This window comes from Melopsittacus undulatus, chromosome 1 (genome assembly GCF_012275295.1).
Source record: "Melopsittacus undulatus isolate bMelUnd1 chromosome 1, bMelUnd1.mat.Z, whole genome shotgun sequence".
Lineage (NCBI taxonomy): Eukaryota > Metazoa > Chordata > Aves > Psittaciformes > Psittaculidae > Melopsittacus > Melopsittacus undulatus.
Window position 1 is genome coordinate 6,184,550 of NC_047527.1, and position 23,974 is coordinate 6,208,523.

A 23,974-nucleotide genomic window follows, 5' to 3' on the forward strand; every position below is an offset into this window, starting at 1 on the left:
TATTCTACACAAAGAGGAAAAAAACTATAGGATCTTGAAGCCTTTTTTGTGTATTTACTTTTGTGATCCAGACCAGGGCTCAGAAACTTGTATTTAAAAATCTAAGTAACTTGCTGGCTTATCAGAAACACTAATCATCAATGGAGGCTTCTTCCAGTGGAAGTCTGAGGTCCTTCACTCTGAATCCTCAGGTTTTTTATTTTACATCTGGATCATTGGGACTGCCTCATACATCTGAAAAGATAGATTTATTGTCAGATTTTTTTATTAGACTGTCACAAAATGTTTTACATATTTAATTCACCATATTTTACCCTCTGAGTAAAGTGCAACTGGCCACACTGTTGAAGATAGAAGTTTGGTAAATGTACGACTTTCATCTATCAACTTCTTGAATTCAGCAGGCATTGCAACAGTATGTTAGGAGAGCATTTAGTTCCTAATCCATACCATTGATCAGAGGACTTGAATGTGTTACAGCTCTGTCTGGGAAACCTTTAAGTTCCTGTTTGACTTAAAGTCTGTGATTTTAGCTCAGGACTTTTCTGATTCAGTTGCTGTTGTGTTGATGAGGGGGGTTGGAACTAGATGATCTTGAGGTCCTTTCCAATCCTAACTATTCTATGATTCTATGAGATGATGCTGTATGGCACCAGGGGAATAATGGGTGTGTCCTAATGTTATATCCATGCTCGAAGTGTCTGTAAAGTACATATATTTACATATAGATATGTATTTCAACTCTTACATAGCTGAATCTATAAATATTTGTGATTCCAGCTGTCAAATCATGTGACAAATTGTGAGAAAAGTAAAAGGAAACCTTCCTTTTGGTACCCAGAGGAAAAGAGTAGCTGAAATTAAATCCCAGAGTGTTCTTTTTCTTCTATGTGCATCACTCATTTATACAAAGAGTTTGTGGTGGTTATAATGCGAAACAACTGTCTGTCTGATAGCTGGAATGAATTAATTGAAATAATCTTCATTTTCCTTTTATATTTTTATTTTTATTTTTTTTATCTTTAATCCTAATTTCTACCAGAACTGTTCTAAACTTCCTGGAAGGTCAGCATGACAGTCTGGAATTGCCAGTCTTGTGATCTTGAAATTGCTATTTAGGGTTTAGGGCTTTTAAAAGGCACTTCAACTCTTGATTTGCCATATTTAGGACTGGAATAATTTTTATCCTTCAGTCCTTTCTCATTGCACAGCAATGCAAAGTGACATTGACACTGGAGGCACTTATAAAACATTTGCCTGAATGGTGTAAATTGACATTTATATAAATGGACATTTATACAAATGCCCATTGTACGTGAAAGTGCAGTCTTGCATTTTTTGAGCTCATTATGAGATTTATTGTTCTCTAAATAGTCTGGAATCTCTTTTCCAGGATTTAATTATAGTATTGAATGAGTCTTTGCTCCAGTTCTTCAGTGCTAAAAGCCAAATAATGTTGTGACAGCACTGTTTCTTTTCTCTCTTTCCCTCAGTACAACAGCACAGGGGCATTGAAGGAAAACCAAAAACACCATGTCAGTGGATATCTATTAGACCCAATCACTGTCTGTTCTGAAGTCACCCCTTCTAGTATACTTGCTGGGAACTGTACTTTGGCTCTTAGTATTTCTCCAGCTTGTTATGATTTACTCCTATGCAGACACATGCAACAAATGCAACTACTGCGTACCTAAGTCCAGAAAACCAGGAAGAGGTGACCACCACCTCAGTGTTTGGGTTGGGGGAATTTTTATAAAGAAGAAATGAAATTTCCAGCTGAACTTTGCAACAGTTACCACTATGTGATTCGTTGCGGTAGAGGCCTATAATTAACTCTTATTTAGAAGGCATATTGCTTCAACAGATGGTAAAGGAAAAAAAGCAAGTTGGATAAACACAGCTATTTGCAAAAGAATTTCTGGTCTCCTTTGGTTATATTTTGTGGTATGGTTCTTAGGTTCTAGCAAGATAGCACACTATTCATTCAAGGAATGCCCACATGTCTTAATGTTCTCTTACAAATAGCAAAATAAGCATAGCCTGCAACTATTTAAGAATTTTGGTGGTAGTAGAAGAAATTAGATGACAAGAAAACTTTAAAATTAGAAAATTCATACCTGTTTTGTAGGGTCTGTGAACCAACAACCAACTTGAGAGCTAGTGGGGATTTTAGATGCTGAAGGCCAAGACATAGCAGCCCAAAGTGTGTGTCTGAATGGGTGAGACAGGTAGTCATCCATTAGATAGATTTGGGTTATGCTTCTGACAGTACCAACCAGGATGATGTGTGTTGTAGATATCACTCACATTACAGGCAGGTGGGCTACGGCTAGTCCTGACTGAGATTTCAAAGGCAATACTGTTTATACCTATTTATTATCACTCTCAGTGTTCACCTCTATTAACAGACTGTGCAATTGTTTCCAATTCACTTCAGGGCAGGGACATCTAGCTCAGTTTAAATTGCCTTCTGCTGTCATTTACCAACAGTTGACTTTCCACTGAAGCAGCTTAGGAAGGATCACATGAACCACTGACACAACATGTCTGAGTGGGTAGTAACATAAGGTTTGTGGGTAGGGAGGTTTTAAAATGCTCACAGCTCCTTCTCAACTGAGTGCATTGAAATGCCCTTCATGTGTCTGTGAACGACTGACCTGGGATAATGAACCCATCTACGTTTAAAGGTGTCTCATGTCTGAGATTCTCATGTGTGGGAACCCAAGTTCTGAGTCAATGTTATGCTTCTTGTGGCTCTGAATTAATCTGAAACACAAATGTTTAAGTGTGCACTGTTATTCACAAAGAAATATTTACAGTGAAGCTTTGCTTACAACTGCAGTATCTTGATTTCCCCGCATTATTGAAGAGCATCACTTTCATTAAAGCAAATTTAACAGAAACTTGCTTTTCCATTTATCCGAACAATGGCATAACAGTGCTGCTTTTCTCAGACAGCAGGAGAGAGTCAAGAACTTGCCAGCAATTGAGTAATTATCTTGTTTCCAGTGCTATAGTCGTAAAGGCATTAAAGTGACTAGATCTGAAGTTAGACCTGTTTTCCATATGATTTTTTCCCTGAGTAATCACTCCCTATTCATTTTAGACCTCTCAGACAATGCTCAATTAACTGTAGAGAGATAATTTTGGGGAAAGCGGGATGTAAACCTGAAGTCATCTTTCTAAAAGGGCATATTCCCTGGAGTTGAAATTTCGTATTTAGAATAAAAAAAAATATTACTTTCTTTGTTCTCTGCCTTGCATGGGGGATAGAAAACGATGTCATCTCTTCAGCAGCAAAGTGTCAGGACTGAGTTGTCATACTTCTTCCTTTCTTATATGAAAAAGTAGTAATTATAAATCTTACTTCTCTCGGTTATTGAATGGAGGACAGAGTAAGGGTAAATCCTATCTGTCAGGCCCAGAAGTTGAAATATACTAAAAGCAGAGGTAACAAAGAGGTATAGGTGTGAAGTTTTCCACTGTAATTATCAGCAAAGTTTAAGTCTTACAAGTTTGAGAGAAAATTTGAATAGAAAACTTGCTGGTTTTAACCAGCTAGAGAACACAGTTTTTCATGTTTCGTTTAGGCCTTTTGTTGTGTAAGGAAAAATAACATTATTTAAAGTTATTCTTACAAGGTACTCAGTTTTTTAAACTAACCAAGCACCTAATTCCCAGACTACTTTATGCTTCTGGTATCTGTTGGAAGCAGAGTTAAAAAGTAGTGCATAGTAAAATCATAATGTTCATGCTCGTTTTGTGTGGCTTCAGTGGCAATACATCTGAGCATCTCTTCCTAACTTGTTTTTTCTTCAGAAACTCTAAACCATTTTGCTGCTTTGAAAGCACCCTCTGCCTTTCACTCATAGCCTTGAAAGCACCCTCCTATCATAGGAACATTACCTCATGCAAGAGTTCTGGGGCTGTGTGATTAGGCATTTATGCTTTTTAAAGCCCTAGAAAAAAAATTAGAAACAAACCCCCAGAATTTTTCAAAGGTCATAATATACCAATATTCTTGGGAAAATCTGGGTCTCAGAATGGGACTCCCACCATCCTTGAAAAGGTTTGCTAGTTAACATTTATTCCAGTTTCCTTTAGCAGCTATAGACATCAGGAGGAAGAAAATCTAAAATGCAGTCATGGAAAGAATCTAGCTGTTGAGATGGGATATGCTAATCACTTGTGTGTCAATCAGATTGCAGAGGCCATAAAAACCAACCAATCCTATTGCTTTGCAAGGGTTCATATGACTTAGGTGGCCCTGGGGAAATCATTCATCATCAAGTCTCAGCTATACCAAGATGTTGCTATGTCAAGGTCTCTCCTTGACAGGAATCAGAGGCTGAGATATGTGTGTATTAATGTCAGTTGATTCTGCCAAAAGGAATTTGCTGTTTGTTTGCTCTGTAGAAATGTTGTTAACATGAAACAACTATGAAGCTTCTCAGAAAGTTTTCATAGAGGTTAAGAAAAGTTAGTGAGGGATGGCTCAAGTAAAGGAAATGTAAAGGGAAGAAGGGAGATAATTTAGGCACAGTGAAAGCAGAGGAAGGATGCTATAAAAGTTTACAGTCAAAAAATTAAGAAAGTGGAACATCTAGAGAGGACAATTGGGATAACTGGCCAGTGGAGTTTGGGAGAAGGAGTGCTGATCTATCTGGTGGTTGATGAAACAATTCTGACCTGCAGAATATTATCAACATCTTATTTTACTTTTCCCTACATTTGTCTTCCTCTCCTCACATGAACAGAAGTTGTGCGAGTGTGCTGCTGGGAGGAATCACACAAATTCATTCATTTTCAATTGAATGAAGATCAGGTGCCTGCCAAAGCTTTGCAATAGCTGAGGAATGCTGCAAGTCTGGCCAAGCAATAGCTTTAATTGATGTACCAGTGGGTCCTTTAAGTAGGATAGCAAGCTATTATGGCATATCACACCCACTCAAAGCACAAATAGAGTAGCTCATTTGTCAATTAAAGTTGATTACATTAGCAACTTTTTCTAATTGTATCTACTACCAACAACAAAGTTATGGCTATGTGAGTTTGACCAGATGTCGCATGTCTCTGTAAGACATATAGTTTCAGGTGGTGTTCTTCAGGTTCCAGGGCTTTTTCTTGAAGATGTTAAAAAGATTTTCTTGCCCATTGGCTGTTACTTTCTATTTTCCTACCCCAACTCTCATTGTACACCCTCTTTCTGAATTTTAAAGGGATGAATAATTTCTATATCATGTCTGAAAATAACATTTAGAAATCTCCATCTTATAAAACCCTCCAGGTTGGAAAATTAGGTAGCATAGAGTGTATCTGGGTGAGCTTGGTCTATTGGATCTAGAGATAGTGGGGAAGCAGGACATGCTATACTGACTGATCTGTACAGGTAGCCTATACTGTTTGTATGAAAGTGGACACAACTGCAAAGAGCCTTTTTTTCTCTTCCTTTTTGTAAAATGCCATTACCCCACAGTCTGTGAAAGGATCTATAGGGGTGGTTCTGGGATGGCAGTATATTTCTTGTGGAAAGAATAGAAAGAGAGAGACTCATCAAGAGGCTTTTGTCATTCTCTTAAATGAATGGCTGTGAGGCAGGATTGTCCTGTTCATGCTTATGATGATTCTTACAGCCCTGAAAGCTCTTTCACTTTTCAGATAATTTGAAGACCTATTCAACCAAAAGAAGATAAGGAGTAAATGGCCTTAGGAATAGCCACTTAGGAAGAGGAGACAGGAAAATAAGATTCCTTCTAGCTTAAGGAACACTGAAAGTGTCACAAGTAAATCTCTTAAGAAAGAAATAGAGTGAGCAAAAACTCATTACCACAAAATTAGACTTTCCTTGATGGGTTCACCAAAGCACAAGCCTTTGAAAGTGTGGAATAAAGAACTACAAGCAGGTCAATAGTCTTAACTCCAGCCGTCACCAGGTAGTGAGGCTTCCAGCAGTTTCCACAATTTATGTCTCTCTCCCTTGAACTGCATGTGGTTGCTGAGCAGTGCACAGCTCAGAGCTGTTTCTGTTACTGAGGTTATGCTGGAGAGAGATTTGGGGAAGCCGATAGCTTCAGGCTTCTCTCTCACACCATCCTGTGCTTTGTGCTAGAGGACAGAGGTGCTTGAGTGAACATGGGGGTACATACGTTGTGTTTCCTGCTGGCAACCCTCTCTGAACAATGTCAGCCATGGCAAATCCCAACCTTATTGCCACTGTCCCTTAGCAGACAAGTCTGAGGGTTTAGGGAGGCATGAGGATCAAAAAGCAGGAACAAGGGGAAGTTTGTAAGTTACTGCAGAGATGTTTTCATGGAGTAGACTAAGAAGAGTATGTTTGGTGCAGGTACCACTTCTTATTAGTGCAAGAAACTTGAGTACAGTCAAACAGCCTGGTCCCTGTCTGTATCTTAAAGCGCATAAGACATCAGTGAGAGCTACTTCCTGAAGGGCAATAGCTATGGAATTGCCATCCTTGCCCTTTGCTTTGAGAGGCAGGATTCCTGCATTGCTATTAACATTACTAGGACATCTTCATGCTGCCTGTGAGCTAAGTCCTGTCACAGTCTTATGTCATATTTAATAGAGAAAAAAGCAGGCTGTGTCATTGAAATAGGCAGGAATGCATTGTGTTTAAGGAGAAGCTGTAGCTAGCTCTCTGCCAGATTTCTGCAAAGCTAGATCTCTGCTTGAAACAGCATTTTTTTGCCATGTAGTGTCATATTCACTCGCACTGTTTTGAGACAACCCTGGTCATTGTAGCATGTCTTTGACTTTGACTTTCCGCACAAGAAAGAGGGCTCTATGTCACCTTGTAAATCTAACTCCTAAGGCAATTACCCACCAGGAGTGGTCTGTGCAGGAGTGTGTTTGAAACGAAATGACATTAAACTTTCCATCCTAGAAGAATACCAGTATATCAATATCTAAATCAAATAACACAAAGCTTCCTTTGTCTGCCAGCTAGGCATAAGAATATGTTATGCTTCTAATATGATTTTTGCAGTGTCTCTAATATGATGAGGTTTAAATTAAAATAAATACAACTGCATGCTTTTGAAGAGCTAATCAGGCTGAAACATTCGAGCCTAGCTGGTGTAGCACAAGGTAATAAGTGTGTATTTATCTAGGCTGCCTGGACTTATGCATAACCATTGTGCAAGGTATGTGATGGGAAGACAAAAGCAGGGTGAAACACTCTAGGCTTTTCCTGGGTGTCCTTGGTAAAAGTCAGTAATAACAAAATGACTTGAGTGTAATCTGAATGACAGTACCATGGTCCTGCGAATTAATTAGCTCAGGTCTTTGTGGGTTTATTGGTATTTAATCAACCTTTCCTCCTGCTCCATATGATATTTTCTTTTTTTTTGGAGAAGATACTCTTTGTCTGTACCATTCCTGTTCCAGCAAACTGGTGCCACAAAAACTAATCATTGTAAAGACAAAATCCATTTACTTGTCTAAAAGGGCCTTCAGCTCTCTTTTCTTAAGTCCTTTCTCTTCTCTTATATATGTAATTTCTTTCCCCTAACCAAACTTTACCTTGGGAAATCTTTAGTCTTCTGTCAGTCTTGACTCACTGACTTCTGAGTGGTAGGACAAGAGGAAATGGCCTCAAGCTGTGCCAAGGGAAGTTTAGATTGTATATTAGGAAAGATCTCTTCACTGAGAAGGTGCTCAGGCATTGGAACAGGCTGCCCAGGGCAGTGATGGAATACTGTCCCTGTAAGTGTTCACAAACCGTGTAGATGAGGCCCCTAGTGACATGGTTTAGTGGAGGACTTGGCAGTGCTGCGGTAACAGTTGGACTTGGTGATATTTAAGCTCTTTTCCTACCTAGTTGATTCTATGGGTCTGTGATTTTTGCACGAAAAAGCAAAGCAGTAGCCTTGTGGCAGCAGAATAGACCTGTCCTGATTTGAAATTCTTTGGCAAACTGTCAGTCTCTAAGACTTTCTGATCTGAACATTTATCTTACCAAAGCTCACGGACTCAAAACAATTCACAGGCTCAAATTCCCAGAAGTACCTTCTGAAAAACTGTTCTTTGTAAAAGTGCCTTCAGGCTTCCTGATGGTTATCACAAACGTGTCTCCTTTTGAAGGATTGATACTGGTACACCATTTTTAAGCACACCTTGTCAGGAATGTTCCAGAACACCATTTGCTAAAGGACCATATTTCGAAAGCTCAGGTTCCTACAGCACTGAATGCTGGAAAGGGACAAAACCAGCTGAGTATATTTTGCCAGAAGTTGTTGCTCAGGGGCTATGGAAGTAGAATTAGCAGGGGATTCTGAACAACAGCCAAGACACAACTTGAAAGCACCTACCTCTGGTGTCCAGTAGTTCATTAAACAGTCACACAGACATCATGACTAATGTGAAATTCCTTCCAGGTTCCTCTGAAACGAATTCACTGTAGTAAATGTTGTTGCCTCCAGTGTGGGCTTGTACAGCTAAGCAAGTCACACTGTTTTCCTGTCACACAAAGGAGAATTACTTAAGAAGCAGAGGACTTCAAGAAAAAATTGCCTCTATCTAAAATATTTTGTCAGATGAATGATGTCTTAAGTTCCATAGGCTTCATTGTAACCAAAATAAAATAGGAGGCACCTGAAAGTTAGGAAGGGCAAGTCCCACCTGAGCTTATATGAAGTTTATTTGTGATATGACGATACATGATGCATCACACAGATGAATCTATCTGCTGTTTGAATTCGGTGTAGAAAAGCTTAGGAGTTTGGTTCTTGAGTTCCTCAAATTAATCCCAATTGTATGGACCAAAATGACAGCTCTCACACGGGTCAAGTGCATGAAGGATTACACAGGAATTTTGTTGTCTTGAAAAAATGGATACTTTTTCCTTTTTCTGTTTCCTTTTTCCATTTTAACTGAAGATGCCTCTGCACTTCCAGGCCCTACATTCAATAGCTGCTATTGCCTATTGTCTTCCCTCCTACATAATAACTTCTGGGAGCACCAGAGACGTGAAGAAAACCCCCTTCAAAACAGATAAAAGATGAAATTTTGCAAATGAACGCCCACAGTCCTCATCGGTAGAAAACATTTAATGCTTTAGCTTTCATTAGAAATGAATAGGGTAAGTGCTGTCACAGGGTCAGCTATTCTCATTGTGAAATCCACCTGCCTACAGTTTAACATTTATTTTATTTAAGTACCATGTTTGGGAACCTGCAACCCACAATTACAATCTGTTCCATTACTATTAATTATTGAGAACACAAGTGTTTAATTACAAGTGCCAACACAACTGGCCTAGATAATCCTGAAGTGAAAACATAGGAATAAAAATAAACTCCCTGCAGAGAACTCACCAGGAGTCTGTCTGTGTTTTGTGCAGGTGATTCCAGCCTTTGCTCAGCCTGCGTTCATGAAAACACCGTTTACAGCAGAATATTTCAGATTTTGTACAGAAATGAAGAGATTGTTCTTAATGAATCGATGAACTTCAGAGTGCACTTGCTTCTGGATGGAGAAAGGGTGAGTTGTCTTGGGATACACATAAAAACCAGGAGGGCTGGGATTTCTTTTGTGTAACTTTAGATGTCCATTGCACACATATCTTCATTTGAGATATGACAGCTTCTATTTGAGAAGCTGTTATGGGGTCCCTGTGTTGACACAGGTCTCATCAATATGGCTGGTGGAGGTAAAGGGGTGATTTATCTGACCAAATGCCAGCATCTGCATTAGAAGATCTACTGTCTGGTACCCATCATTGCCTATGCTGACAAGGGTGTCTGGGGTGATCTGGTTGTTTGTAAATGTTAATGCTATAAACATCTTCATTAGGTCAGATAGACCCTCTGCAATGTGTATGTTATGAAGTGTTGCCTATATCTGAGCTTTCCAGTGGAATAAGTTGTTGACATACACTGGCAAATCAGTGTGACAGACACCCAAGTGTATCAACCATAGTTTGTCTTTTGTATGCACTAGATCACTCTTTCTACATATCTGTAGATCAACGTCACCTGAGAAAACCAGGAAGCTTCTGCATCTTCCTAAGATTCCTTCCATTACTGTTATCTTCTCCTCTCTTCTTGTGACTGTTTTTTGTTACAGCAATGACAATACTGTGACCAGGCTCCAGAGTCCCTTTCCACCAGAGGTCTCATCCTTCTCCTTAGTGCTCCTGATGGCAGAAGTGAAAGACAGAGTTATTGGAGCTTACCTTCCCTATAGTCCATGCACAACCCCTTTGCTTTCCATCCTGTCTCAGCTAGAATGGGTTCATACGGAGATACTTCTCCTCATTGGGCATCCATTCCTTCAGCCAACATGAGCACACACATAAGGGTGGGTACATGATTTGAACCAACCATCTTGTTGGGTACCATCGGCTTCCTCTTACTGATGTGAAGCTAACATCTTCCAGTGATAACTTCTGTTCCCAGGAGCTACAAGAGAGGAGTAATCTAAGGTATGGAGAGTATTATTTTACTGGACTCTTAGAAAAGGCAAAATGTGTCATACTAGAATGGCACTCAGGCCTGGTCCAAGGTGTCATTGCTGTGCTTTGCCAGCACAACTGGTACAAAATAGATGTAATGGGGACTTGGTGATAGTGAGAAACACTTGACATGAGTTGCATTTGTAAAATCATCAATCCACCAAAAATAGGTCCTATAAGTTATGCAGCCAGTGTGAATCAGAAGATGTGTGTAGAACTGAGGGCCAGAGATGCTCACTTGTCCTTCCTTTTGTAACTTTCTATTTGAGCATGAAGGGATTTGAATTTCTGGTTTGTCCTATTTCAACCAATATATATATATATATACACATAATTAGGTTATATATAGATCTAAATTAAAAGAGCTAGAGAAATTATATCAGGCTTATTTCACATGCTTACCTTTTCCACCCACTTTTCTCTTGGTATTTTAGTTTCAGTTTTTGTTTTGAGTTTTGTTTGTTTGTCATCAATTTATTCCTCTCCAGAATAATTTTCTTTGTGCTTAGTGTTTAAATGAAAAATTACTAAATGCAAGTTTCTCATTATTTGTTAGGAAACTGTTCCAACATGCTTAACTGAATATTAATTTTGTCCTTTCTCAGTGGAACATCTTTGATTAAATGTCCCTCCCCTCAAATTACAGCAGTTTCTGCTGTGTTGAGCAAGGATGATTTCTGATGACTTTTGCATTAATATTCAGGAAAGTTGTGCACCTCACAAAATGAGAAAAAGAAAACCAAAAATCCCACAAGACTCTTCTTATCAAAACTCATTCTGACTCCTGATGTGCTATGTACATCACATTTGTCTTATAGGAGGTCCCTTGGAAAAGGATAGCTCCCTAATTTCTTATTTACAGAATGGTTTTACACAGACAGAACTCCATCATCTCTGTATGATGAATCTGCTATGGGTTTTCAGGGATGTAGAGTAAAAGGATAAACAGGTCTGTTGGTCCTACGTGAGTGCTGAAGACACTAAAAAATCAAACACTTGCATGTTGAGCAGACTACCACAATCCACTTCTGCTTGATGCTCCCAGGCTTGTTTTATCTGCTTTGATGTCTTGTCCTCCACAGTTTTAAAGAGGTTACATAAATATAGGAGAGACTGAAGTGTGCCAGTCCATCAGGCACCATGGTCAGAAGAAACCTTTTACATCCACAACTATTGTTCAGAGATGGTTTTACATCTCTGACACCTAATCTATGCAATCCTTGCAATGTGGCATTGGCAGAATGCTTGCAGCTTCTTAGTGTTTTAAATATTATCTCTGTTCATAACTTTTTAATTTATTTGATACACGACAGATTTAAGTCCCTTTTGTGCCAACTGTGTGCTATGGTGATAGGGTTTATTTGGTTGAGGGTGAAGGATCTGTTTGCTGCTTTTTCTGCAAATAGAAGTTATAATAAATAAGGAAGTCACACTGAGTAATGGAAATATTACCTTCATATGCTTCATACACTTGATTCTGTGATTCTATGTATTTTTTGCTGTCAGAGCTGGAATTATCAATTATTGTAACAAGGAAGCAGTATGCTTATGGTGCTACAGTAGTTTTGCTTCTGAGACACGTTGCTGACATAGGCTCAGTACACAAAAAAACACCAAACAAAAAAAACTCAATGTGAATGCCCAGATTAGATTATTTGTTACTGGTTGTTTTGGTTTGTTTTTTTTTTTCCCCCTTTTTCTCTCCTCTTGCATTATCCTCAGTAAGCTTAAATATGGGAATACATCTCTTTTTGTCTGGCATTAAATGGAAAAAAATCTTTATTGTCTTCCTAGAAGTGGCACTGAGCAGACCTTTCAGAATATAAATGGTGCTTTAAAACTTTCTGATTTATTAGATGCCTTTTCCTATGCTACCCAAAAATACAGCATTATTTTGAATTCATAGGGAACAGTATTGCAGGGCTGAGACACCCTTTACTGTTACAAAGAAGTCTAATTTATTTACATAAGCTTTTGCTTTCATTCTTATTAAAGAAGGAGCTCCTCCACTTTCATCAGGCAATAAACCAGGTAACTTGTCTGTCTCCTTGCTTGCTGGCTCCATTCAGGGACAATTTAGTAGCAGAGAGAGGACAGAGTGAGGCAAGCTAGGATATCACAGTATATTAGATTTTGTACTTTCCAGAGAAATCTAAGTGGGATTGGACATCCAGATAATTCTGCCTGACATTCTGGCTAAATGGTTAAATATTATGGACATACATCACAAGAATGCTGGAATCTTCAGTATAGTCACAGCTGTTAAAAGCTAAACCAAAGATATAAAGGTAATCCTGAAAAAGTAGAATTCAGAACTGAAATGATGCAATTGATCGATTCCAGGCCAGTTCAACAGAAATTGAAGTACTTTGTATACACTTTTTATTGTATAAAATACTTTTACTTTTCCTATACTAATATTTTCTACTGCACAGATTCCAAACAGCATTTAATGGAATGAGTTTCCCTCTCAGTGCAGTCTTTTAGCAAGAGAGGCAGTTTAGAAAAGAAAGAGGCAGGCTCCTTAAAAAACATCCAGAACTCCTGACAGCATCTTCTTGAAAACTGTGAGTACTCACAGATGAGTATGGAGTCCTTCTGCATGAGGCATGAGGCCCAAGGTGGGAGCACTGGGGGAAATGTAGGCATCCCCCAGCAGTGGAGGACACAACAGTGAATCTGAAGACTTATTTTCCACAAGATGATACCATAAGAAAAAGGTAGAGATGCAAACAATGAGGAATTAATCAAATGAGAAATGTCAAAATTAATTTAATCATTTGATTTTAAAGCAGGAAAAATGATTAAAATCATGTATTATTTAGAAAGAAAGCTTTCAAAATTTCTGTTCAGAGCTGTCTTCACTTAGTCTATTTTTGATTGGAGACAAGATTAGCATGTGAAATGCAGTATTTCCCAGAGGGCAGATGTACTAAATTTCCCTTATAGCTATTTGGGTGTATGGAATATTACAGAACAGAATAATATTCCTTGTTCAGTATGAATATATTTCCACAAACACAGATCTTTATTTTCTTTTCCACAAGTTGCTATTTTAATCACTAACACAGCTGAGAGGTCCAAGAACTTTGTAGAAAAATAGGAAGAACTTGTCACAAAATATCCAGGAGGACACTGCTCAGCTTAACCAAACACTGATTATATTCCAGAGAAAATTTTCAAGCTAATTTCTTAAGTTGGCTGGTGTTAAAATTTAAAACTTTTCTTCAGGAGAAAAATAAATAAATAGGTAAATCTGATACTCTATCAGAATTCTGGGCAATTACACAGTCTGTAAATTATAACTGTGGAAAACACCGTAATAGTCCCACTAGGGCTAAAATAAACAAACGATACTTAAGGACAATATTATTTCATATAGGAGCTTAAGGAATGATAAAATTTGAGTGCCTCTTCTGTGTGAGCTACGGCAAGGCTATTTTATTAGCAGGTATCAAAGCTGTATAGTAACTATTGTCTTGTAATTAGTGTACCTAATTCTGTGTTGATTTCAGCTTTAGCAATTACTTTTCTCACTGGTAGCTGGTGAGGTGCTGTGTTTTGGCTTCAGCCTCAGAACAATGCTGATAACACACCAATGGTTTAGTTGTTGCTCAGTAGCACTTACTCTGATCAAGGACTTTTCAGTCTCATGCTCTGCCAGTGAGGAGGGACACGGGAAGCCAGGAGGAAGCAGAGACAGGACACCTGATCCAAACTACCCAAAGGGGTATTCTACACCACAGCACATCATGTCCAGTATAGAAACTGGAGGGAGTCATCTGAAAGGGCACAATCATTGCTCAGGTTGGTCTGGGTATCGGTCAGCAGGTGGTGAGCAACTGTATTGTGCATCACTTGGGTTTTCTGAACTTTTATTTCTTCTCTTATTGTTTCCTATTATTATTATTCATATTCATTCTATTATCCCTATATTTTATGTTGTTTTAGTTATTCAGTTTTTCTTATCTCAACCTGTGAGGTTTACACTCTTTCGATTCTCCTCCCTATCTTACCTGGAGGAAGAGGGGTGAGCGAACGGCTGCATGGTGCTGAGTTACCAATTGGGTCTAAAGCATGGCATTCTGTTGTGTCTCAACCTGCACACAAGCCATTTAATTATGATTTCTCATTAAGAGTCCAGTGATTTTTGAATGGCTCACTTTTCACTTGATTTAATATTGCCTCCAATATACAAAGGAAAACACGTTATCTGTGTAATGAGAACTGTGATTTGATTTTATGTAGGTTTTTGCACTATTCTGAGCAGTCTGGTTATGATACAGTTATTGGATTTAAAAAAATCCTATACTTGCACCTTAACACATGACCCCATGCAGTGCTGAATATCTCTAAGTGTCTCAGGCATCTGCTCATTGCCTCAAGGTATTTTGAGCTAGTGTCACTTGCTATAGGCTTTGTTTTAAACACAGACTCAGATTTCAGTGACAGTTGCAGGTGTTCAGCAGTACTAGGCACAGATCCAAGATTTCATCCCCTCTGTTGGAGGATGAGGTTTTCTTTGTCTGAAGCATTCTACTTGAGCTGAATTCCTAATTTAAATTCAGACCACAGCTTCAATAATGATTATTTCCTTTGCAATTGCCAGCAACTGTGATTTTTAGTGACAACAGCTCATTAAAAAGGAAAAAGTCTTTTATTCCAAAAGACATACTTCCAGGTGTTTTGAGACAAATGCAAAAGAGAAAGCACGTTTTCAGTAAACAGAAGCTGTAATTTTCTCATCACACCCCTTCCTGTGGTCATGCTAGAAGAATCATAGAATAGTTAGGGTTGGAAAGGACCTTAAGGCTACCTAGTTCCAACCCCCCCACCATCGGCAGGGACACCATATTACTCCAGAAGGGTTTAAATTTTGCATCTTTGATAATTTTGTCAAGGTGCAACTGATCCTGGACTCAATTTTCTTGCTTCAGCAGAAAAATGGTACTCTGTAGATGGAGTTTCACCTTTGGAGAACCTAGCTAAATATGGTTTATATTACATATTTTAAGAATTGTACCTGTCAAAGCAGGCCAGATGCCTTTGACATTGCCTTCAGTGCATTACTTGTACATTCTGTCATTAAGAAGTAGAATTCCTCTTGCTTAATTTAAGCCATCTAAAATTCAAGTGTGTTTAGACCAAGATATTTCTCTAGGCTCTATCTGTTATTACTGGAAAGAGGCAAGCACAAGCAGAAATCAATTGTCCTTTTCCAGTGTGTACCTCAGGATGGGTCAGCTCACCTTGTGCATCTGCTTGCTGTTTTCAAATGGCAGAAGACAGAACCCAGATGTCTCACCTCACCTTTCTGTGGCAAAAAATGAGTAAAAAAAGTTGTATTTACAATATCCTCTTCCCAGTGAACAACTCCGCTTTTCCAGCTGCATTCCTTCCAGCCCTGGTTATACTCTGGTATAAAATTAAGTATTCTTATGCTCTCATTCAAAACAAAAACCAAACCAAACCACAGACCCAAAACTAATTTTCTAACAAAATGAGTGATTTTTTTGTTCACATTTTCATTTAGGTTGATAGAAATAAAACCTTTTATTTATTCTACCAAACCTACTTTTGTGGGGAAAAAAAAAAGACATTTCTAAGGAGTGAAAGAAGTGATGGTTGGCTTAATCCTTTTTCTATTCTAATTTATTTCTTTTCATTGATTATGGTTGCTTTAACTGTGCCAAAATGGGATGTGTTATCCTATGTAGTCCTTTCCAGGTGAAGCGACTGACAGCTCCCTTCATGTACTGTGTCAGAAAATCCAATTAAAGTATTTTATTGACAATAAAAGAAGGGTAATCTTGCTGGTGGGACCTATAAGATGAAGACATCAATGAAATGGCTTATCATCACACATGATACATTCAGTGTTTTTGATGAGCCAAACTGACTCTGTTTAAACATGTTGAGCATTCTAAACCAAAGTGAATAATTAAACATCTGTTAATTAATGCTTTAAAACAGCAAAAAGAATTGAATTTGCAAAGAAAATGGGCTAGATGAGAATCAGTGACAAAGTACATCCATGAATCTGTCAAGAGCTAGAAAGGGCAACTGGGAGGCAGGAAAACCTCAGTTTGCTGAAAAACACATCAAAAGGTTAATGATAGAGATGAAATATTATCAGAATTATTTTAGCCATTTCTGATTATTCTAAGCTGCAAACTTTGAATCTTGCACTAGTTACAATGAGGTAACCAGAAAGATTCATGACTGTTTCTCCACCAAGAAAACGTATTCCTCATTCAGGCAACAAGGAAACCCAAACAAATACTCGTTCAGTGAGGGAACACAGCTTCAGAAATACTCTGCTGACTCAGTGTGCAAAGGGCAAGGATCCAACACATGCAGTACTTTGTGCATGCTGATTACTCATGTCTTGAGTGATTTCTTTGATCTGACAGGACACCTGGAGCAGGTAACACCTCTGACTTCTCTGGTTCCCTCTGACTCCTTCAGCCATTATCTCGACTTGCTGTCACATTGGCTCCTTTCTGCTACTGTGGTTGGGTGTTTCTGTCGCTGCATATTTCTGCTTTTGCTCTTATCAGATAAACCCATCCACTTTTGCCTTCAGTGCTGTTGTAGACAACTCTTAAAGTTAACCTTCCCTTTCTCTTTTTGTAGGTGGAAGATGCATTAAGTGAGGCAGATTTTCAGCTCAAGTTGGACCTGCATTTTACCGATAGTGAACAACAGTAAGTGCTGTTTTAAAGCTTAATTGGTAATGTAGTGTGAGATTTTCAAAGTTGTTGTGTTGTTCTGTCTCTCCTGCTGTTAAAGTCAAATGGAATATGACCTCTGTGTGAGCAGGGGCTGCGGTTCATGAGCACATTTATCTCAGGAGACAACAGTGTTCTCTGGATGAAGATGGCTGAAGAACATATTATGCACTTTTATTGTATTAAGAAGTAAAGCTGTCTATAGTTTAGGAGGAAGAAATCTTCCCACTGAGTTTTATTTCTTCCATCTGCATTTGATTCCCTAATCTTAGGTGAAGTGGGAGCAGCATCCCTTCCTGAGACATAGCAGAAAGTGTGATCCCAGGTATTATTCAGTCATTGAATCACAGAAAAGGCTTCCAATGACTTCAGCAACATGTACAGGAAGACAGGACAGAAGGAGGTACAAAGAAATCATCTAAACTCCGTTTCACACCAAGACTGTCCCCCTGTGATTTTACTCATATCCATAGGGCCCTAAACAGATTTCAAGAGCAAGTTTCCTTTATCTTCAAGATACAAAAAGTGAAAGCTTGTTCTCAGCCAAGATTAAAAAGGACTGAGACATTCAGGCTATGAGATTGTGCTCTTTGTGTTCCAGGCTGAGAGATGTTCCAGCGATCCCCATGATCAGCAGCCGTACACTGTGTCTCCACTTCCACCCCCGGAGAGGTCTGCACCACCATGTTCCTGTCATGTTTGACTATTTCCACCTGTCAGTGATATCCGTCACAGTGCATGCATCACTGGTAGCATTACACCAGCCTCTGATCAGGTAAAGGATGCAGAAATGTCTCTTGAAAGGCAGAGACTCTTCTTGTGAGTTCTTTAGATTATTGCATAGGAGAAGATAGAGGAAAGAGGATAATTAAATTTCAAGGATTTTTGGTCCTGGGCTAGAATTCTGGAGTTTGGTGTTTAGGGTCAGCCTCTGACACAAGCTACTTCCCTTGCTAAGACAATAAGGGTCTGATTAAAACCTAGCAAAAGCTTTGGGAAGAGGCTCAGAGATCTTAATTGGTCTTGAACTCTCTGTTTCCCATCTGTAACATGAGGAAAGTGGAAATTTTCTTCTCTTTGGCAATTTTTCCTCTTTAGTCTTAAAACTACTAAAAGCATTTACATTTCCCCCCCCCCCCCCCCCCCCCCCCCCCCCCCCCCCCCCCCGGGTTGGTTTTGTAAAGCATTTAGGACAGTTGGAGTCTAATCTCATCTGCGGCCTCTGTGCATTAGCATAATTCATAACATGGCTAGAATGAGGCATGCATGAGTCAGGACTGGATAAGGCTCTGTTGGTTTGTGCCTTGCAGCATCATCTGATTAACCGTGTAGCAGTATAATTCTAGCTGCCGTGGGGTCTAGGTGTGATTTATGTTATCTGATTCATAATGACAAGAAACTAATTCAGAATTCCTTCAAACAAAACAGGGCTGGAGGTCAATATCCTCTAATATTTAGAGCAGGCGAGGGGAATCAAAGGTCTTTCTGGCAATTTACTTTGTGGTCAATCTTGTCATTGCATGAGATAAAGAGTGCTGCAAGGGAGGGAACTCCTTTGGTCCTGAAACAAAAAGCAGTGCTCAGCATTGTTCAGCTTCTTTTACTCCAGTAAGGCCTTGCTGTTTACCAGATGACCAGGAGACTCAAGTTTGCCAAATAAGGTGCAGAGAACACTATATCAGAAAGATGGACCTGTAGACCCTTTTTAGCTCAGGTCTTGTGTCTTGACTTAACTCATCTTTGCTTCAGTTCTCTGTTTGTGTAAAGGCATTGCTTTTACTCAATGCTGTAGAATGAATTGAAACTGTAAGAGGTTAAATTGTGACAGTGATGTGACTCATATTTATTGATCAGACTGACATACCTTTTTCTTCAGCAGCTGAGGTACAGGTGTAACTGCTGTATCTCTCCCTGCTATGTGTTGACTTTTAAAATAGTGAATTAGATTGTAACAGACTCCTTCTAACCAGATAATTTTCTTCAGATAATTTGCCCATTGTTCTACTATATAAAAGGAGGAAAGAACAAGTTATCATGCCTAATGACTGTTTTCAGTGCTTTGTTATCCTCTAATGAATGGACTTGTTACTGTCGTTAGGCATAAATCGCCTAATATTTTTGTCTAACTGATGAGCAACTGTTCTATAGTCAGATTATTATAGCTTTTAAAATATAATATTGTGGACATTTATGAACTATACAATATTTTTACTTAATGCAGTGGAATGAAGATTTTTGACAATGCAATATAAAGTCTCAATTGCTTAAGGCAGTAAAATCATTTTAAAGTGCGATCCTGAGGATTTAGCTGCTTCTTTTTATATTGAGCATTCTCTAAATATAAATGAGGGTGAAGACATTAGTACCAAACGAATGCCAATTCCAAGCATTCTGAAACAAAACCAGCCAACTAAAATCTGGTTTTCTCACAACTCAAAGCCTTCCTGCTTGAAGTCTACTAGGATTACAGACAAAAGGGTTTAATTGTACAATCAGATCTTTATTTTTGTGACACAATAGAACCCAAATAACTGTAAAGTCTTTTCTGTCACATTATGGAAATAATAAACACCAGAGAACAACATTGTCTGGGAAAAATATCCATGCAGTATTTCACTGTGTTTAGTTTGCTACCTTGAACTGTGCCATCATAGTATATACATACTGTTTCCACACATACGTATATACTTAAATGTAAAATGGAAATAGTTCTAGACCTACCCTGAAAAATAAGGATCACACATTATGTACAATTGAAATTCACTGCTGCCCTGAAGTTATACTGGAAAACAACTTTGCCTGAAGCAGAGCTTTTTGCTCATATATGCCCTGTGGACTCAGCTTTTCATACCTTGTTAGCTTTGTGGGCATATCCAATACTCTTCCACAAAGTTCTTCCCTGTCGCGTGTATTTAAGCTGTGAAAACAGTAGGGAAATAATCAAGACCAAGTGAAGCCTTTCCCTGCAGGTTAATGTACACCCACAAATAGCTCTTGCTGGGCAAACCTTGCCAGGGTGCTTCCATTGACTCCTGTTTTTTGACAAGAGAACATTTTGATTTGATGCTTGTTCTGGTTGATAATTCTTACATAATAAATATTACATTAGGTTTGAGACTTTGAAGCCCTCACCTCTGACCAAACTGAGAATGAGTGGAATACATGTTTCTGGGATTCTTTGCAGGATTCCGCACCTGGGAGAGGGCAACCCCCGCATCAGTATAGACCGGGAGTTAAAGGGATTAAGAGCAGCTCTGAGGAGATGGACACAGGGGTATTGGTGGATGAAATTTTGGATCTTAGCTGGCAGTGTGATCTTGCAGCCCAGAAAGCCAATTGTATCTTGGGTTGCATCAAAAGAAACCTGACCAGCAGGTTAAGAGAGGTGGTTCTGCCCCTCTGTACTGCCCTGATGAGATCCCACTTGGAGTACTGAGTGCAGTTCTGGAGTCCTCAGTACAAGAAAGACATGAACCTGTTGGAGAGGGACCAGAGAAGGGCCACAGAAATGATCAGAGGGATGAAGCACCTCCCCTTGAGGAGCAGCTGAGAGAGTTGGGGTTGTTCAGCCTGGAGAAGAGAAAACTCTGGGGAGACCTCACTGCAGTCTTTCAGTACTTAAGAGGGGCTTATAAGAAAGATGGGAAAAGACTTTTTAGCAAGGTCTGTTGCAATACAATGAGGGGTAATTGTTTTAAACTAAAAAGGGAGATTCGGGTTGGATGTGACAAAGAAATTCTTTACAATGAGGGTGGCAAAATACTGGCACAAGTTGCCCAGAGAGGAGGTGGATGCCCCATCCCTGGAGACAGTCAAGGCCAGGCTGGATGTAGTTCTGAGCAACCTGATCTAGTTGAAGATGTCTCTCCTCATTGCAGGGTGTTGGAACTAGATGTTCTTTGAAGGTCCCTTCTAATCCAAGCTGATCTATGATTCTATAATCCATTATTCTATTCTATGATTCTGGATGGAAATTTTGTGATTCAGCTTTTCTAAAGAGTATAACCCTCAGCTTTTTAAGAGAGTCTCAATTTTTGGCAGCTGCTAAGGGCTTTATGTATTTACTAAGGAGGTGAGAGGCTGAGTAGGATGGTAATGAGGCAGTCTTGCAGTCAACTTACCTCCAGCTGTGGCATCTCTACAACAATTGTATTTGGTATAGATGTGGGATGACCAGGAGCACTGTGATGCTTTGGGACTCAGATCATCTCTCTTGGCTCCTTCAGCAGCTGCATCCCCCTGAAATGTTGCTGCAGATGGGACTTTGAGCAGCAGGGAAGGGACTGGATGTCCTTCCAGAGCACTGAGCTATAACTTGGATGAAAATTCTCACTTCAACCTTTAGAGTTCTTTGACTTCTCTAAAAAGCACCCCTGAAGTGGCTGTGGAAGCTGGACCTCTTGAGGCCAACCCCAAAACTTTAGTTTTCCAGGCAGAAGTGCAGTAATAGGGGAGAATAGGGGTGTAGGATGCAGTGGTTGCAATAGCTGTTGTCTCTACCCAAAACACTGCTTCCCTCACCCTTGCCTTGCCCTACACCCAACCCCTTCCACCAGGTATAGCAGCACATCTGTGACACCACTGCATGCCAACCACATGCATGCTCCCTGCAGTGATAGTTGCTATGCAGGGCTGTTATGTCTGCACTGAGTGCTTTTAGCTGCTGCAGGTTATGGAGCAGTATCTTCAAACTTTTGGGATGTGGGAGGAATAGAGGAGAACCTAGAGCAGCAGCTGGGGGACATCTCTCCTAATATTACAGAAATGAGAGCTCTCTTTGGGAAGTAAAGGGCTTGACTCTGGCAACCTCATTTTACCCAGGGTGACAGATTATCCCAGAATGTCTGTCAAAAGAGAAAAAGGGAACAGTGTTCAGGCTTGAGACTACTCCCCTGCTGAATGCACTGGCTTTCATAAACTGCTTAAATACCTTTTTTACTCTCTTACCTAAGCTCCAGAGGCATAAGCATTTGTAGGAGGAAGGTTGAGTTAGGGCTTTTGGGCTCCAGTTTTCTGTTTAGAATTGGTTTCTGGCCTGAGGCACTGACTTTTCCCTTAGCTCCCTGTCACCAGCTTCACAGCTGGTCCAGTCTATAACTACAACCAGCAGTTCTTAGCTCAGTACAGTTCAGACTTCAAGAAATGTTTCTACTTTTCCCAAAGAGATTTGTCCATAGGGTACTACTTAGTCTCAGGTATGCTGCAAGCTCAGTGCCTTTCTTATGGTGGACTTATTTAGGAATCAAGCAGCAAGAAGCATGCTTACCTGCTTCATTAATTCCATAGACCTCTGCACCACTCTTTCCCAAGAGGAGTTAGCATATGCCATGGTTTATAGCTAAAAATACAACTTGTAAATAATCTCTGAAACAAGTACCCTAATACATACTTTCTGCCACACACATAGTTTCCCACACTGAAAATAATGTTAAGCAGCATGGACAATAGGATCTGGTTGGCATGTCTTATACTGGAAATTTATCCAGTGACTTCAGATGATTTATACTTTCTTCCCCTGAAAGCTTTCTGGAAATGGAAGAACTGGTTTTCAGCACCAAACTGCTACTCGCTGTACAGGCTGGTCTCCCCAAAGCTCTGCTTTGCCTTAGAACTGTGCATAATCCACCTCATTTGATGGCCACAGCCTTCTGGATGTTTCTAAATTTTCTGTTCTCTTCCCCTCTTTCAGACATACATCTATGTGAAAAGCAAAGTAGGTTTTCTGGATTTTATTTGTTAACATTGAATTCTTAATTGCCCACATCCAAATCACTGCATGAGAAACAAGAAATCTTGATGACATCTGAGATAGGTAAAAAATGTAATAGAAATTTTTCTGTTAGAGAAACCAAGACACAAATATTGAATTTTTCAGTGACTTGAACTTGTTCTGCTCAAGGAAGAGGGAACACAAAGGGATACAGACTCTTTGAAGGTTTCAGCCCTGACCTAGTTCTGCTCTGCTCCACTGCACTGAGGAATCAGGCCAACACTGGCCATCCTTGAGCAATTTTCTCTCACCTAAATTCTTTTATTCCCAGGCATCCTCCTGTTCCTCAAAAGCACAACTGATGTATCTATTGTGACACACACTCTGTACAACCCTGGAATCTGATGCAGAACATGCAAGTCAATTTTGTTTATGATTGTAAGTGTAGCTGGCTCCCACTTACGGGCAGTTTATATTCAAAACAGCCAAAGATGTAATTCTGGATAGTGAAGTTAATGAATTATCTTCTCTCTGCATCCTATTTACAAATAAATTAATCCATAGAAAGAAATGCAATATTTATGTAGTAAAGAGATATTGCTTCCATAATACGTTTATTAAAATAATATTGGTTTATAGTTTTTTCTTCCAAGAACTCTTGCATAAGAACTAGATGTTTTTTCCTTTGAATTTTCTTTATTCACTACTGTTTGCTATATATCTGCAAAGATAAAACTCCACTTTGATATGCCATTCTCTTAAGCGACCAGCCAAGAAGTCACATAAGAGAAACCTGACTGTTTTTGAATCAAACTTTCAACATCTCCCACCCCCAAATCAAAAAAGAAGATACCCAACCTCAAACTAAATAAATGTAACTACATTTTTTTACCTGCTTTGAAGTTTATAGCAACCAATATTAAGTTCAGGACAAATGTACCAATATTTTGCAGCAATCAAAATCACTAAGAGATTTCAAACCAGATCCCCCCTATTCTGTTTGGGATCTAGGAAGAGATATATCCGTTCCATTACAAATTTTATATTAATAAATCTTATCAG

General features: G+C 39.2%; 1 protein-coding gene across 1 annotated transcript in view; it reads left to right on the forward strand.

The window, feature by feature from the left end:
* Positions 1-23,974, forward strand: part of FAM135B (family with sequence similarity 135 member B) — a 131,298-nt gene that overhangs the window by 48,590 nt on the left and 58,734 nt on the right. The window contains exons 3-5 of the mRNA XM_005145497.4: positions 9,359-9,498; positions 17,108-17,178; positions 17,804-17,977. Of these exons, the coding sequence (XP_005145554.2) occupies positions 9,359-9,498; positions 17,108-17,178; positions 17,804-17,977 (385 nt within the window). The remainder of the gene's footprint in view (positions 1-9,358; positions 9,499-17,107; positions 17,179-17,803; positions 17,978-23,974) is intronic.